At 34.9% G+C, this 17397-nt stretch overlaps 1 protein-coding gene and 1 pseudogene across 1 annotated transcript; both read left to right on the top strand.

Moving 5' to 3' along the window:
- Positions 1–8410: 8410 nt before the first annotated feature.
- LOC145760263 (zinc finger BED domain-containing protein 4-like) lies at positions 8411–9190 on the top strand. The gene has a single exon (XM_082574138.1). It carries the CDS (start codon positions 8411–8413, stop codon positions 9188–9190), a length of 780 nt encoding a protein of 259 aa, XP_082430264.1.
- Positions 9191–13049: 3859 nt separating this feature from the next.
- On the top strand, positions 13050–16372 carry LOC145760264 (uncharacterized; annotated as a pseudogene).
- Positions 16373–17397: the final 1025 nt, after the last annotated feature.

A 17397-nucleotide genomic window follows, 5' to 3' on the forward strand; every position in this document is an offset into this window, starting at 1 on the left:
TTATTGATATGGAAAAACTCATAGAGACTGTATTTACGTATATTTAAATATATACAGGTTATAAAGGGGACAAACAAATTAACTTCTTTATTCAAGGACAAGTCTAACGCCCATAAGGCAGTTAGACGCTCTAAATTTATTCGTTATTATATTGAACATGGTCCAATTGTATATTTTTCGCGTGCCCTTGTGAAACATTGTCGCTATTTGTTATGTAGAGCCAGTGGAAGCTGTGCTTAATTTCCTGTTCAGTCGTACTGTATTATTCTATAAATTTCATATGTAAAAATGTGGATTGACAGTTGTCCGTTTTTGTGTTTTTCCTGCGCGATTTTTATTTTCTGACAGTTAGTATATTTTTATGGTTCCTAAAACACACACCTATTTTTACTTCGCCAAGTTTTAATTTAGAATTAGTTAACAGTTAAATACCATTATAAAGGATGTAGTCGATATTATGTTTATCGCTGTGTATGTGACCTGGAGACCAGATTTTTGTAGTGTGTACTTGTAATATCGTTTTTGTATATGTGTAATGTAACTTTCGGGATAATTATGTGATGAACGTGCTTGATTAATAAATAGATGTTGTCTGTAGATTCGGTTTGCTATTTTTGACCGTTTCTAACGGGTCTTAAACCGTATTTTAGACATAAGAGACTTATACTTTATACGTTATTGCCATATTATTTGGATAAGAGCACCCTTAGGAGTCGATACTTTTTATGATTAAATTTTTCTTGACCTCAGTCCCTACAGTTACAAGGGCCCATATGCCATCAGCGCTAAACTGTTGGCATAATTTTAGAAAAAGGGTTACATTGTGCCAGCCTAAAATCCATAGTTGCAGACTTACACAAAGGAGAGGATTGCAACGTATCGATAAGAGCACTATGTACTTTTACGTAGTCAGATGTTTGTCGCATTGACATCAAAACGAATGTTAGTGGTATCTGCAATCAAAAGTTATAATTATTTATTGTTGTCTTTGAAGAAACTTAATTTCTAAAGAATATATTACTGACAATAAGATAATAATAATGTCTTAATAGTCCTTGTGTAACTATATATGAAATAGCCTCTTCTACATCTTTTGTTACAATAATATATGTTACCTGTTACATATTATCCTCTTTCCACACAAAGGCATGAATTGAAAAAAGCTGGACAAATGGCTTTCTTACGACTTTAAAAGTCGAATCCAAATACCAATGTTTGGCCTTTTGAAAAACATTTTCCTACACCTCCGTAGCAAAAATAATGTGCCTATATCCGCCTTCGTTTATGTCGTTCACAAAAAAAGGTAACCGGGATCTGATCGTCCAGTAGCGCCGAATCAATGGAACATATCCGCCTTCGTTTATGTCGTGCACAAAAAAGTAAACCGGGATCTGATCGTCCAGTAGCGGCGAACCAATGGAACTTAGGGCTTTAGGTCGTCGGTTACCCATGTACGCATTGGTTGTCCTTGTCAACAAACTTAAGGCTGGAAGTACCTGCATTGTGGGACAATGGCCCCAGCTAAAGCGCAAGGGTTTTCGTGTAGCTCGCACAACACAAGCTACGTTTAATCCTAAAATTAACAACATGTTATATGGGTTTACCTAATAACTACACCTACTTGACGACCAATCCATTAGATAGATTTACAAGTATTTTAAATGTGTCAGTTACGATTCTTATCTGGTAAAGAAGGATGATTATGCTCATGGGACGACAGGCAGTAAATCGTAAGTTGTTTTGCAAAACAGTTGCACAGCACAGTATCTTTTTTTATTAGAAACAGAACAACGACACAATATTGACGTTTTAGATTGTCTCTTTATCGTGGAGTGCCTTTAAAATGTACTTAGTTTAAATCTTTAATTTAAAATATTTTCGGGCCTATAATAAGCTTGATTCGATGTTTTAAACTTCGACAGCAAATCCTTTATGACGTCAGCGGGTTGTACGCAAATTTGTTAGCTATACAAAGTTTGCGTTCGGCAATAGAACAACGTTTTAATAGGCATAAAAACGTTTTTTATGCATCTGAACGAACAAAAACACTTAAAAAATGTAAAACTATGCTTGGGAAAGCTTATAAACGTTTTTATAATAGTTTTATTGATAACGTGCATCTTATGTAGGAACTCTAACCTCGTTTTTCTGGAATGGAATCATTTTTTAAACGATTTACTTTTGTTTTTTATTAAGTGCAAATGTTCGATTTAAAACCGGTTAGGCAATTTTGTTCTGCTGAACGGACACCACGCAATAAATATGAATTTAGCATTATTTAAATCCAGGTTTTGTTTCCGTAAAAAATAGCCAGAATTTTAGGTTCTTGTGAACAACTAACCACTAAGGGCAGTTTTTAAAAATTAATAAATTCGCTCAAAATGATGATTTTCCAACGTGATTTAAGGTTTTGAGATTCAACAGAATTTTGAAGCTTCTGTTCTCAGACCAAATGAACACCTTCCGAAATCGCACAAACGGATTAAGCAAGTTTCAAGATTTCAGTATTAGTCAAAACTTTTGATAAAAACAACGTTATTTGCGCGAAAACGTTATTGCGTGCTTTAAAAATTAAAAAAATGACAGATGAAGAGAGATCGCAGCATATTTTTACATGTTTTTCTTTAATAAGCGGGTCAAGTGAACAAGATGAAGTACATTTCTTGCACAAACAACCTAGTTTCTTACGCCCAACGATGGCTGACTTAAAACGATGATCGACGCACCCATGTCTGATGTCCACAAAACGCCAATTATTTTTTCGAAGTGCCCAAACGAAGCCAATATATCTATGGTGACCATAGGCCCAGTCCCTTTTATTCGTCCATCGTCGCAATCACCCACTTCACGGAAGTGCGAGAAATACAATCATCAAACATAAAACACCTATTACGATGGAATACGTTATTAACAGTTACGGTAGGAAAAACACACCCATTCTACCGGCACGGCATATAATCGCTTTCAAATTTTTTACTGATTCTTGGAACAAAAGTAATTTCTGCTTCATTGCTCAATAGGTCGTAAACATACACTTCACATGTTTCCACACTCTTAAAGAAAAATAAATGTTAAATATGCTTTCAAAATGATTTTATCATATGTTAATTATAAGCGATTATAATAAAAAGATATTTTTACATTAGGCACTTTGCTTATTAACAAACTTACCATTAAAACCCAAGGATTTCCTGTATTCACAAATGACATCCATGGCGTATCTTTAATAACCCTAAGCTGTATAAACTAAATATTTGTAAAATAAATAGAGTAATTGTTTTTATTTTTAATAAATGTTATACCGGTTTGCAAGTTTTTCTAGCTTTTAATAAAGATTCCATAAAAAAAAACAATTGCTGAAAACCTGTGTAGAGATCAAGTCCCACCTACATTTATTCTAGCAAATAAAGGTATATAGTTTCAATATTTTGTTTAAATCTGTTAAGTTATATATTTAATTTGTATTATTCTTACATTTTTTACCTTTTCGCAGTTGAAGAAGCATCCATAATCTGTAACAACATAGATAATGGTTGAATTAATACTGTTGATTTTTAATAACAATGTGTATTGCATTAGTTTTGTAAGTAAGTATCTTGTCATCAAGCCAATTGCTGTTATGTAACACCAATAGCAATAAAACTTTTTTAGTTAGAACATAGTTTTAAATGACTGCTGTAACTCGACTATCATCATGTTGTGAGGACCATAAATCCTTTGTATCTCAACATATTTTTTAAATAAGGTCAAGTTTGCATAAACTTTACAAATAAATTTGTAAACGAAATGTTTACTTTAATATTTTGCTGTAATTTTTCGTAGTTTTGTTTCAAGCTTTCTTACGAACAAATCACCTGTGGGATCTGTTGTCATGTTTGGTTGATCTATAAAGATAAAAATTTGAAGCAAAACAACATTGTTAACATTTTTTTAAATAATATTTAACCTTTTCAGGTTTCATTGCTTATTTTAGCATTGGTATGCTCAGATTCTTAAGATTGCATTGTTGGTGCATCCCCTATAAGTATTTGTAGTAGTTTTTCTCGTTGTTCAGAATTATATGTTTATAATTTTTCTTTTTTAGATATTTTACTAGTGATAAAAAATCTTTTTTGGGCTGTGTTTTTTTGTTTGGAGGCATAAAAAATTTTTCTTTGGTGAATTGATTTTCTAAATTCGTTGAAAATTTAGGTAATTTATGCGCCTAAGGAATGCTAACCTTATGCTGAATTCGGCAAAGTGGAATATTTGGGGCATGTCGTTTCATCGATTGGCATCAACGTTGCCAGAAAAAGTTAAAGCAGTCTAAAATTGGCCACAACCAAACAATCTTAAACAATTACAAAGCTTTATGGGATTATCGCCGTATTATAGGAAGTTTATTCAAAATTTTGCAGATATTGCCAAACAAGAGATAAAATATTGTACAACGCGCAAAGAGCTTCTGGCTATGGTTAAGGCGGTTGAACATTTTCAATTTTTTATTTATGGACGAACTGTCAATGTAAGAAGTGACCATGGTTTCCACAGATGGCTATTAAATTTTTTAAATCAAATGGCCAGAAGCCTACGCAATGCCACCCTAAGTAGCACAAACCGTCGCTAAAGTTCTAATAGAGCAGTTCTTTTTACGATTTGGCATTTCATGTGAAATTTTAATTGATTAAGAGTTAAATTTTAAATCCCATCCCTTTAAAGAAATGCTTAAAGTCTTTAATATTATCAAAACAAGGACTACGCCAGATTGGCCTTAGGCTGACGGAATGGTTGAGAGGTTTAATAGATCGTTGCAAGCCCAGCTGGTTTTGTGGGTCGAGGTAAGTCAACGTGACTGAGATGAACAACTACTATGTACCAATGGCGTATCGAACAGCGGTGCATGAAAGCACGGAGAATACCCCAGCAAAGGTATGTTTGGTAGAGAAATAAATTTGCTAACTGACTTTTTATTTGGAAGACCCGAGACCACCCAATGTTCTGCGTGAGAATACGTTAAAAACGTTCAAATCAACATCGACCGTGCTTACGAAGTTGTGGTCGTCGGGTCAAAAAATGTATTATAATCGATCAACTTCATCCAAGTTATTAAACGAAAAAGATCCCTGTATGGCTTCATTGTCCCCAACGAAATAAAGGACTATCCCCAAAACATATACCAAAAGTAGGGAACTGAAACCGGTTACGGCGAAACATTGCAAACACTGCATCGACTCAAGTAACCAACTCTCTAACATAATTCGCCTATTACTCGCAGAGGGCGCAAAATTGTAAAACCGTCTCGGTATCGTTAATTATTCCCCTTATACTTTTTGACATTTGGGCACTTGGGGGCGTAACTTATTTATCTTATCTTTTTGTAAAGCGTTGCTACTGCTTTATTAAGCCATAAGTAACCTTATTCAGTAAAATAGTATTGTTTGCTCTTATAAGAGATAGTCATTCGATATTATATGTATGTTTAACTTTTTTGGATTCTATTTGAATAAGATATTGTTAAATTCGTGTAAATAATAAATACTAATGTAAATTGATTGTGAGCTTAAGTAATATAAAAGACAAAATACATAACACAAGCAAAATATGTTATACTTTATAATCTACGTATAATATTTAGTGTTATAGTATTTTAAATTTACTTTTCTGGTTAGCCAAATTTTTTATGTTTATGATTTCATGTGCTGGTTTTACAGCTTGATTTCGTTTTCCAACTCCGTTTTAAATTTATTAACATTGTGTAATTCGGTTTTACGTGCTATTTAGCCAAGCATTATGTAAACGTAGTAAAGTTTTAATACTTACCCTGCCGTGTAATTTATTTAGATGGTCGTAGTAGGTTGATTTTTTTGTCGAATTGAAATTACACATTTGTACTCGCGCATATTTGCACAAAAATGGTAGTCATCTGGTTAAGTAATAGCATTAGCGGCTCGTCTATGGGGCTTAAACCACCAACTTTTTTAAATTGGTATATTATTTTTTTTTCTGCAATGTTTTTCGTCGCCTATTTTGGCCTCGAAATACGCAGAATTTTCGAAAAACGTAGCGTAAACATATGAGGGCTAAACCAAAATTAGGCCCACGGGCTGCCAAATACAAAATATCTTAACGCATTTTTTGCGGTCAGTTTACCTAAATGTGGAAAAAAGTTGAGAACTTCGATTAAAATATACGTGAACTGGGTATTGCATTATTATTTAAGAAAGTTTTAAGGCCTTTAAAGCAGCAAATTTAAATTAATTTTTGCATTTTTTTTAAACAATTATATGGCAAGTTTTTAAAAATAATCATAATCAGATGTAGACTAAAGGGTAGCTTGCCTGTCTGTCAAAAGAGCATAAATACAGTTTGCCAATGAAAATAAAATGTACATACTTTACTAGTGACATTCGCGTGAAAGGGCGTTTATTTTAAACATTTAATTATTAAATGTAAAAATGTTTGACCCCCCCTAGCGATGTTGTGTTCTTTTAAATTAGCCCCCATTTATTCGACCCACGAGCCGCCACTGCTCCATGCTACCAGCCTTATAAAATGTTCAGTTGTTAAAGTCGGCATTTAAACTTTCAAATATAAAAAGATAAAATAAGAACAATGTTTAAATTTATTTTAAGGTGAGAGTGCCCGATTTAAACTCCCCAGAATTACTTGCTGGGTTAAGAGAGATTGTAGCTGGTGCTCAAGGTAGAATTTGTTTTAATGTTAGGTTGTCGTTTATTAAACTATTTTGAATTATGTTAATTATACTTTTAAACAATTGGGTGTAGAAGACCAAATTGTTTTTGTGAAAGATTTTTTGATTTTTTAAACTTTTATTTAGGTCCCGTTACTTTACAATATAATCTCAATGATCAACGACAAATTCAACAAACTCACAATGTTCAACATCATGTGGAACATATAATAGCAAGGCAGACCAATGTACAGGAGAAAACTATTGTTGAACAACTAACTAAAATACAACACAATGATATAAGACTGAGGTCCAGCATAAACACAACATTACTGGTGCAAATATTCAACATCTTGGAGACAGATATAAAAGTACTGCTTGTAAAGTTTTTTTAATTTTTGCTAAAAATGTAAAACAATCATAAAATCATTACTTTTTTGTAATTAATTTTTCCGATTTAGCAAGTGTACCCGAATCAAGTACCACCCCTTACTAAGTACTAGGGATGGGCCAATCGAATCCGAGTCCGAGTACTCGGCCCGAGTATTAGGAATATTTTAATACTCGTGCTCGTCGAGCATTTTTTGGTACTCGGACACCGATTAATAATTTGTCGTTTAAGATCGTATACGATTTTCTTTACATAAAAATACACGAAGTTTGCCTTTTTCTAATAAATTATAATCTACTCTCAATTATATTACGTTATTTAAGCAACGATTGCGCAACAAATACACTTTTTACTTAATAAAAAGTGCTATTGTTTCGCAATAACGTTTTTTTTCTTAATTGTTTGTCAATTTGATTGTTGCGCAATTTGCTTGCCATATTTTGTTATTTAATTCTATGTTATTTAAAGTAGTATTGTTCACTGTCAAAACTTTATAAGCCAAGAATATATCTTCTAAATCATCCAATGTATGGTCGTATTTTGATGAAAGTGCCAATGACAACACAAAGGCAATATGTAGTGTTAAGTCCATTTATATGAAAACTGATTTATATTTTCTCATTAATTTAAATACAATTTCACACTCGGTTGGACACCATTAGCCGCTATTGTGCGCTTCTTTCTGGATCGCCTTATCGCCTGGTCATTTCAAATTTTTCCCTTTTTGCCAGCGTTCTTAGTCACGTGATTTGTGTTTCGCCTTTTATGTCTTTATTTGTATCGTAACTTGGAATAATTTTGGAATTCTACTTTTAGTACGTCATATATTTAGAATACGATTCGCCCTGTTCTAACAATTCATTTGGTCTTTAGTTAGTTTTTGTTAATTGTTTTTCTTGTGTACTAAATATTGAATAAATTGTAGAGTATTTCAATTGTTGTATCAGTCGAGTTAGACAGTTGCAATTCTGGGCCCATTATCGGTATTATTTTTATATTAACTGAGATCAATCTGTGATCAAGGGGCGTATTTTATTCTCCGATCAACCTATTGTTGGTCACGTGGGGTATAGTTAGACAAACCCTACATATAGTATGTGTAATTGCTTAATTAGTCGCGGCAATAGTCACGCAAGTTTTACTACAACTTCAATGATAAGGCATCTTTTACTGAGACACAACATTGACATTAAGCGAAGCAAGATCAGGATACTCAAGTTCCTCTCAACACAGGCACGTCAGGTGCAAAGCGAACTTCTCAACAAACTTTGGAAGAAGTTATTTCGAAAAAGCAATGTTACCCGCAAACACATCCAACAGCAAAAACCATAACAAGGTAAATATGCGAAATGATCGCAGTCGATTTCCTACCTTTATCCGTTGTTGATAATCAGGGATTTCGGCGTTTAATTGCCGAAATTCAACCACGATTCAATATGCCATCACGCAAATTCGTAACAAAACAAGCCTTACCAAATATTTTTAACCAGGTTAAGAAAAAAATTATGACAACTTTAGCTAACAAAGTGGGCACTGTAAGTGCAACCACCGACGTGTGGAAAAGCCTTCAAAATATAGCATACATGAGTATAACAATAAATTTTTTATCATGGGTCAAAGGTGATCTTTGCCAGTTTGCATACGTTCTTGCTTGCAATGAATTGGAAGGCTCCCATACATACAATGCGATTCTTGATGAAATACGAAAACAAGGGCTAGACTGGGGAGTTAATTCCGACTACGTTGTAAGTGATAATGCGACAAATGTAGTCAAGGCCTTGCGAAAGGGCAACATTACTGGGATACGATGTATGGCACACACTTTAAACCTTATTGTTCAAAACGCGCTAAAAAATGGCCAGCGTTCAGTTATTGACACCGTCGCTATATCACGCAAAATTGTTTCGCACTTTCACCATTCTCAACGCGCCTGTGGAAAATTAAAGGAATATCAATTACAAAATGGGTTGCCCAAACACAAACTAGTCCAAGATATTTCTACTAGATGGAACTCTTACCATATGCTTGAAAGAATTCTTGAACAAAAAGAAGCTCTCAATTTTATGCACTACACTCACGGCCAATGTGAAATTTTGTCGTTTAATCAAAGATTGCTGGTTCCCTTGTAGTAGTATTAAAAATGTTCGACGCAGCAACACTCGAGCTAAGCAGTGAGAAGGCAACAATAGCAAGTGTGTTGCCGCTGAAGAACAACTTGCTCAAGAAAATTAATTCGTTTATGGACGAAAAAAAACAACTTTATGGTATTGGCAGTTTTTTGGATAACTTAAAATCCAATATTGAACGTAGGTTTTCAAAACCGCAACATGGTATTGATCAACCTCGCGAAGCATATTTCTATGACGGAAATATTTATAAAGCATGTGCTCTTTCATCTATACTAGATCCGCGCATCAAAACATCATGGATCTCGAATAACGAAGACGTTTTGTATTTCACTATGCTTATTGAAGAAGCTGCTATTGAAAAGGGCAGGGTTGTTGTAGTGCCGGAAGAACCAAACGAAAGTTCATCGTCATCGGGAGAAGATTTGCGGAGTTTAATTTTTGCTGAAATTGGTGGTGATGAGCAGCTCTCCCAACCAAGGACACATGATAAATCTTGGGAACAACTGATTAAAACACATGTTTCGCAGTACATGTCCGCGCCACGCATTAAATACAACAAGTGTCCTTTGCAATTTTCGACTAAATTTCGAAACGATCGCCCTGCTTTGTTTTCACTGGCAGTTTCATTTTTATCATGCCCACCCACAAGCGTCTCATCAAAGATTGTTTAGCTCTTCTGGGGTAGTAGTTTCCCCTTTGCGCAACCGTTTAAAACCAAAGCACGTAGAAATGCTAACCTTTTTACATGTTAATTTAAAAAATTTCAATTTTAATTATTGATTTTATAAAAACAAATTTAATGCAGACTGTTCGTTTTTAAGTGTTTTTATAATAAGGTCTATTGTATTTTGATTTGTAATATAATGCTTATCTTGTGTTCCTGTTAAAAACTGTCTTTTTCAGCCTCTTTGTACCAATGTTTTACGCCTAATAAATTTGAGACTTTTACATTTTGGTTTGGACTTAAAAGCATATCTCTATCAGCAGTTCATAGTTTTGGCAACGTTAAACACTTTATAACTTTTTATAACGAGTATCGCGACAAATTACTCGGGCTCGTCGAATCCGAGTAATTTGGTTTTCAGCCCATCCCTACTAAGTACTAGACCCAAAACAAGTGCAAGCACTAACCCCAACAAAATTTTGCAGCTACACTCAAGCTTGAGGTGAACTTTAGCAATGTGACACATGTGATTATGCATTGCTTAAACTGTATCTATAAAGCCACTGTTAATTTAAATCAATTATGTGCTAAGGTTTTTTAATATATTAAAAAACTATGCAAATTTAGTGAATTTTCAAAATCCTTTTAAGTTATTTAAAACCTAATTAAACCATTTTTAATTATATTCACCATAATGTTGTTTTAATGTTATTATAGTATACTAACTAAGTTAAAGGGCATTTATTAGGGGGCATTTATTATTAGAATTGTGGCTAAAAATCAAAGTGTTAATCATAAATTTTTTAATTATTTTGACATAAAAAAAAGTTGTTTAACAATTTGGTTGCTTTTTGCAAAACTACTATTCAATTAAAAATGGGTTTTCTGAAAGTGAATTAAAACTTGATTCAGTTGAAATAACTGAAGTAAAATATAATGTGGTTTCCGAAGTTGATTTGAAAGAAGTGAAAAAAAAGCTGAGGAAAGAACTCGCAAGTTTGTGACAACAAAAATAAAGGTAGGATTGTTTGAAGTTTTTGTTATAGTTTTGTATCTAAACTGTTTTAAGGTGGAATATGTGAGTTTATTTATAACTGATATTTTTTATTTTATATATAAAAGACAAGAAAATAGGTAAGTGTCAATATTTTATTGTTGATATTTATATGTTTGTTAAATTTTAAATGTGTTTTGTTGCATTATTTTAAATTAACAATTTATTTGTTTAGTTTTAACAAAGTTGCTTATAATGAAAGGTTATAATAATAGCACAAATGTTGTTTTGTTTAACTCTGCTATACAACAAAGAACTCAAAATGCCAGTAAGTTTTCTAAATTTAAAAAGTAACTATGTAAGTTGTAATTGCTTTATCTGCTGTTGTCAACAAACATGTTTTCATCATGGGCGGGAAGGATAATTCTTCTGTTAAAAGTTTAAGGTTAAATGATGTAGATCCACAATAAAAAGTTGAAAGTCCAATGAAACAAAATAGGTGGTGGGCATCATCAGCTACTTTAAATTGTGCTAACTTTAGTTAAAACTATTTGTTTATTGTATTTAAACCTGCGTTGTTTTTAAAGATATATATATTTTTTTTATATTAGTGGTTATGGTGCTCCAACTGCTTAAAAAAAACAAACAATGATTTAAATATATAAAATTAGATATTACAGTGATCTAAATGTTTTTATAACAGTTTTTAATATAATCTAGTAAATGAGGCAATATTTCATTTTTCATCAAAATATTTTTTGTGGAAAAGGAATATTCCTATTTATAAAAACCATTCGTTGGGCACTTCAAAAGAAAATGATCAGTCGATTCTGGGACCAGATTTAATTAAACATTTTACTTTATTTTTAGAAAGTTTGGTTTCTACTTTTGATATGAACTCTGTAGGACTTGGGCAAGTCTAGCCAACTGGTCAGCAGTTTTATTGCCTGGAATACCAACATGACTTGAGATCCAAACCAACTTAATTATATATAATATTTTGTCTTTCAATCTCTAAAATAGGACTGATAATTTTATTAAGAAAAAGGTCAGTATTCCATTTAAATTTTTTTAGAGACTGAAAAACACCAGAACTATAGGATAGATTTAAGTATTTCTCTGCTAAACTTACATTTACCTTGAAGACAGAAGATAAGGGATTTGTAACACTTTTTGATTTGTAAACATGCCCGATATGGCTTTTGTATCACAATACACGTGTGATTTTAGACATGTTACGGGCAGATCAATTTTTCAGTCAACAACTAACAAATGGAAGAAGAGAAAATGAGCTCAGAAATAGAAGAAAATATGGAGATGCAAGAAGAATTAAAAGGTAATCATAAATAAATTTCGTTAAAACAATAAATAGCGTTTTGTTTGTTTTTTTTAGAAAAAGAAATGGAGTCGAATAAAATGGAAGAACAAATAAAAGGTAATCATAAATTTAAAAAAAAACTATTCGACAGAACAATAAATAATGTTTTTTTTTTTATTAGAAATTGAAAGTGAATTAGATGTGGCAAGAGGATTCACCAAAGAAGAACGTAAGATTTTAAATATACTAGTGTCTTTTTTCTAAATATTAATTGCTTGTTGTATGTTATTAGCTCGAATAGCAGAGAGATTATGCAATCGTTATGAACGACTAACATCACATGGTAATTAAGAACTTTTTTTTTAAATTAGGAAATAAATGTATATAACAAAAATAAAGTGAGGTTATAATTACTATAAGCGCGCAACTGATAAAAGTTTATGTTTATAGAGGCAGAAGAGGTTGTCGTCATTTCGGATTCGGACGAAACAGACGACGGTGGTTATTGAAAAATATTGTTGTTGGTTTTATTAAAACTTTTTTTGTGTGCTGAGAAATAATTTTTTAACATGCTTTTTTATAGCGTTTGAACTTGTGTTTTTTTTAATAAAATAAAAAAGTGCTAAAGAATTACAGTTTTTTTTTTAAATTGGTTTCAGTTAGGGAACAAAAATTCGGAGTCGATAAGAACACACTCACGCGCAGGCCGCATATTACAATTTTACAACTACAACCTCTGTGATATATCAGGTAAGTTAAGGAAATTTCAAGTGAAGGCAATTTTAGCTAAAACGTCCCTTATTTTTTAGCGCAAGAATGGCATGACCTATGGTTTCAGCGTTTTGTAAAAGAAATCTTCAACGAGCAAACGTCAGCCTTTAAAATGAATTTATCTTACAACGCCAATGTGCTCGAAACAGTGTTTCTCGTGGAAAATTTAGACGATTTTATGGAATTTATTCGTAATAATTTTCAGTTCGACATCTTAAATTGGGCTGTATTACAAAGGCCGAATTCCTCGTTCGTCGTTACCCAAGTGGTTAATATTTCACTTTACGTCTACCCGATACGTAATTTAGCTATTGGCAATTCGGTCACGCCACCTGGGTATTTGACGAAAAGTCCCTTTTTACTCTCGCTGACAACGAAAAACAGTAAACCGTATGAGGATTACCTTTGTCTTTTCCGAGCGATCGATTGTTTTACTTCAAAGAAAAAAATGCCCGCCGAAAAATAAGTGGTACAGTTGCTTAGAAAATATTCGAAAGAAAGTAAATCGTCATTTCCGGGGGTACAAATTAATGACCTACCTCAAATCGAAAAAACCTTTCAAATCAACATCCAGGTGTATTCGAAATTGGCAAACACGAACACGGAATTGGTTTATCGCAGTCGACGGGGGCAGTTTATCAAAACGGAGGAAACAATGTACCTAAATTTATACAAAAATCATTTCAGTTTGATTAGAAATCCTACGAAATTTTACAAGAGTTTTGTTTGCCGCAAATGTCTAAAAGTTTGGAACACGTTTGGAACACAAAAATCATTTCAGTTTGATTAGAAATCCTACGAAATTTTACAAGAGTTTTGTTTGCCGCAAATGTCTAAAAGTTTGGAACACGTACCGCACCCTCACTAAACATCAACAACTAAGTAGTTGCTCTCCGCACATAAAATTTAAATACCCCGGAAAGGTGTTCCACCCGTCAAAGTCAGTGTTCTAGCAGTTACGCGAATTCGACATCGAAGTAGAAAAGGAACTACAATATCACGATTTTCGAGCTAGGTTTGATTTTGAAACGTTTTTTGTGAAAAAAGACCTTTCGAAAAGCACGGATAGAACGTCTTGGCTCTTTAAACACGAGTTATTGTCCGTGAGCGTTTGTTCCAACATACCCCATTTTTCACAGGCGAAATGCTTCGTTTTAGGCGGCGATTCGATGTTACTCATCGAGCAAATGTTCGGGTATTTAACCGAAATACAGATGGCCTCTTCAAACCTACTGCAACAAAGGTTTAAACGTGTTTTTGAGCGGATCGAGTCGCGGTAAAATACCCACTCTCGCATCTTAAAACGCAACTTATGAATCGAGTCACCGTGCTTCCGGTCCTAGGATTCAACTCTGGGTCTTTCGACTTGCAAACGTATTTGCTTACCTCGTTAAAAAAACTACACGATTCAATTTCCTCGAAATGAAAACCCTGAAAGATTTTCTCATTCACTATAACAACCTTGATACCCACCCAATGTTGTTGGCGCTCGAAAAATAAGCCGACTTTTACAAAAAATACGATTTCGATATGCTCGATTCGGTAAGTGCTCCAAATCTGGCGCTAAAAATGATTATAAGGAGCATGCCTGCAGACACGTTTTTTGCACTTTTTAACGAGAAAAACAAGCACGTTCATCAGTTGATAACCGACAACTTACGCGGTGGAATGAGCCTCGTATTCCCGTCGAACGCAAAACTTACCTGGAAGATCATCGGATACGACGCTAATGCACTCTACCTTCACGCACTGTCACAGAAGATGCCAACTGGAACGTACGCAACGTACACGCCGAACGAGCGAGGGATTTTTGAACGAGAAAGTCCATACAGTCATTGGGAAATGTGCGCCTTGTGGTTAAGCTATATTACCCGCAAAGAAAACAGGTTCATTCAACACATGTACAACTTGGGTGAACGAAAAATCGGACTACGTAATTACTATGTAGATGGTTATTCGAAAGCGGACGGTGAAAAGCCCAAGGTGTACAAGTTTCACGGTGGCTGATGGCACAAATGTCGTTGTATCTGTCCGGAAGATGGCGTTGACGAGCAAAGTAAATTAACATTTAATGAAATTCGCGAGCGTTCATTGAAAAAAAAGATTACTTGCGAAAATTAGGCTACGAGGTCGTCGTTATGTACGAACATGAGTGGAAGAAAATGTGCAAAGACATACCTGAAGCGGGACAGTTCGCTCAAAATCACCGAAAGAAATTTGCTCATCCGATCGCTAAAACGGCTTCGTAAATCTTAAAAAGGTACGAAATCAAGACTTTTTATGGGGTGGTTGAGGTAGATATTCACACGCCCGATCATCTAAAGAAATATTTTAAGGAATTTACTCCAATATTTAAAAACTGCATGGTATCGAGAGAGGATATCGGGCCGTTCATGAAGAACTACGCCGAAAAAAATGATTTGTTGAAAACACCACGAAAATGCTGATTAATTCGTACAAGGCGGAAAAAATGTTGATGGCGAGTCCGTTATTGAGCTATTACCTCTCGAAAGGTTTGTTTGTGACAAAGGATTTTGCCGATTTTGTGAGCGACGCCGACCGAGCAAGTCGAAATCTATCATCGAAGATAGCGCCAAGTTAATAGATAACATTTTTAATTGATTTTTACTTTTCAAACCTATTTATACGTTTTTTTTTTGAAAAGGCAATTCAGCTTTCGGGAAGTTCTTAACGAATAAAAGTAAGTTTAAGAACGTAAAGTACTACGAGCAAGAAGCCGCGGAGAAAGCAATCGGCAATCCTTTGTTTACGCCGTTAAACGAAATCGAGAACGACCTATACGAAATATATTTTAAAAAGAGCACCATCCTCCAGAACCTCCCTATACAAGTTGGGTTTTTTGTTTTCGAATACGCCAAGCTCCGAATGTTGGAATTTTATTACGATTTTTTGGACTTTTACCTCGACCGCTCAACGTTTGAAATGCTCGCAATGGACACAGACAGCGCTTATTTCCAAACGGCAGGGAGCCTGGAGGACTTAGTGATCCCTGAAAAGCGTCATCACTATTATTCAAATCTGTTTCGTTGGTTTCCCTCGGTTTGTTGTGATGCACATCGTAGCGAATACGTTGCGACGAAAATGACCGCAAACAATTGGGTGATGCGCGAGTGCTGTAGTGATCGATTGCGCTATGACAAGCGAACGATTGGGCTATTCAAGCTCGAATGGGGTACAAGTACTAACGAAAGTGAAAGCGGAATGTACGCGCTCTGCAGTGAGACCTACATCTGTTTTGGGGAGGAGAATAAGCTGAGCACAAAAGGCCTAAACAAGTCGCAAAACCAAACGACAAAAGAACAGTTCGAGGAGGTATTGAGAACGCAAATCGCTTCGGGCGGGCGATCTGTTCACTTACTCGCAGTCGCGGTTGGCTCCCCTCTTTCTCTATCCGAAGCGTCAAGTGCTGGCTGACGGAATTTAAACCATTCCTCTCGATCTCCGACTGCGGCGTGCGTGCGTGCGGCGGACAACTGTAGTCAACTTTTTTATATAAATGTACAACATTGTTGTGAAATGTTATTGTGTGTTGTTTACAATGTCTTTAAAACATCCGTTCACGTGGCTTGTTAGCGGGCCGACCGGTTCCGGCAAGACCCTTTGTTGCCAAGTTATTGAAAAATATAAATTTAATGGAACCTCAACCGAAAAAAGTTGTATACTGTTACTCTCAGTGGCAAGACAAGTTTAAGGAGATCGAAAACGTAGAGTTTTACGACGGGCTACCCGAGTCGACGCACTTTGACTCGCAAAAACGTACGTTAGTTATCGTGGACGATCTTATGGAAGAATGTAGCGCTTCTGTTTCCGAGCTATTCACACGCGGGTCGCATCACCGGAATATTAGCGTGGTGTATATCGTTTAAAATTTATTCGGCAAGGGCAAACACCATCGTACGATAAGCTTGAACGCACATTACTTGATTGTTTTTAAATCACCACGCGACAGTAGTCAGATCATGAGCTCAAAAAAATGAAAGGATGTCGACGAGACTGGTGAAACACGCAGACGTATTACGAATTCTAGCAAATTCACCTGCGTCGGCTCAAAAAAAATACGTTTCGGCGGCGACGCCAGATCTGATCAACTGTTTGTGCGAATGCTCCAAAAACATTTTACACGGCGGCGTACAATTAAACAGGGACCATAGAAAAAAATTGGAAAAGCATAAGAAAAAATTGCGTTTTGTCGTGAAAAAAAGGCAAGCGTAAAAAATTAAACGAAAGTCTTTTCAAACGGCCGGATTCTTAAGCGCGCTTTTGGGTGCAATTATTCCCGCGATCGGTGGTCTTTTGAGCGGCTTCTCGCGTGAACTCAGTGTCGAAATTAACCTAAGTCGATCCGCGTATGCTGCAAAACCCTGTCACCCCTACGCACACGATCATGTCCGGGCTTGATCGCGACATGTCGAAAATTACGCAATCTAAAAATCTCTCGG

Source organism: Corella eumyota, chromosome 7, assembly GCF_963082875.1.
Source record: "Corella eumyota chromosome 7, kaCorEumy4.1, whole genome shotgun sequence".
In the NCBI taxonomy this organism is placed as follows: domain Eukaryota; kingdom Metazoa; phylum Chordata; class Ascidiacea; order Phlebobranchia; family Corellidae; genus Corella; species Corella eumyota.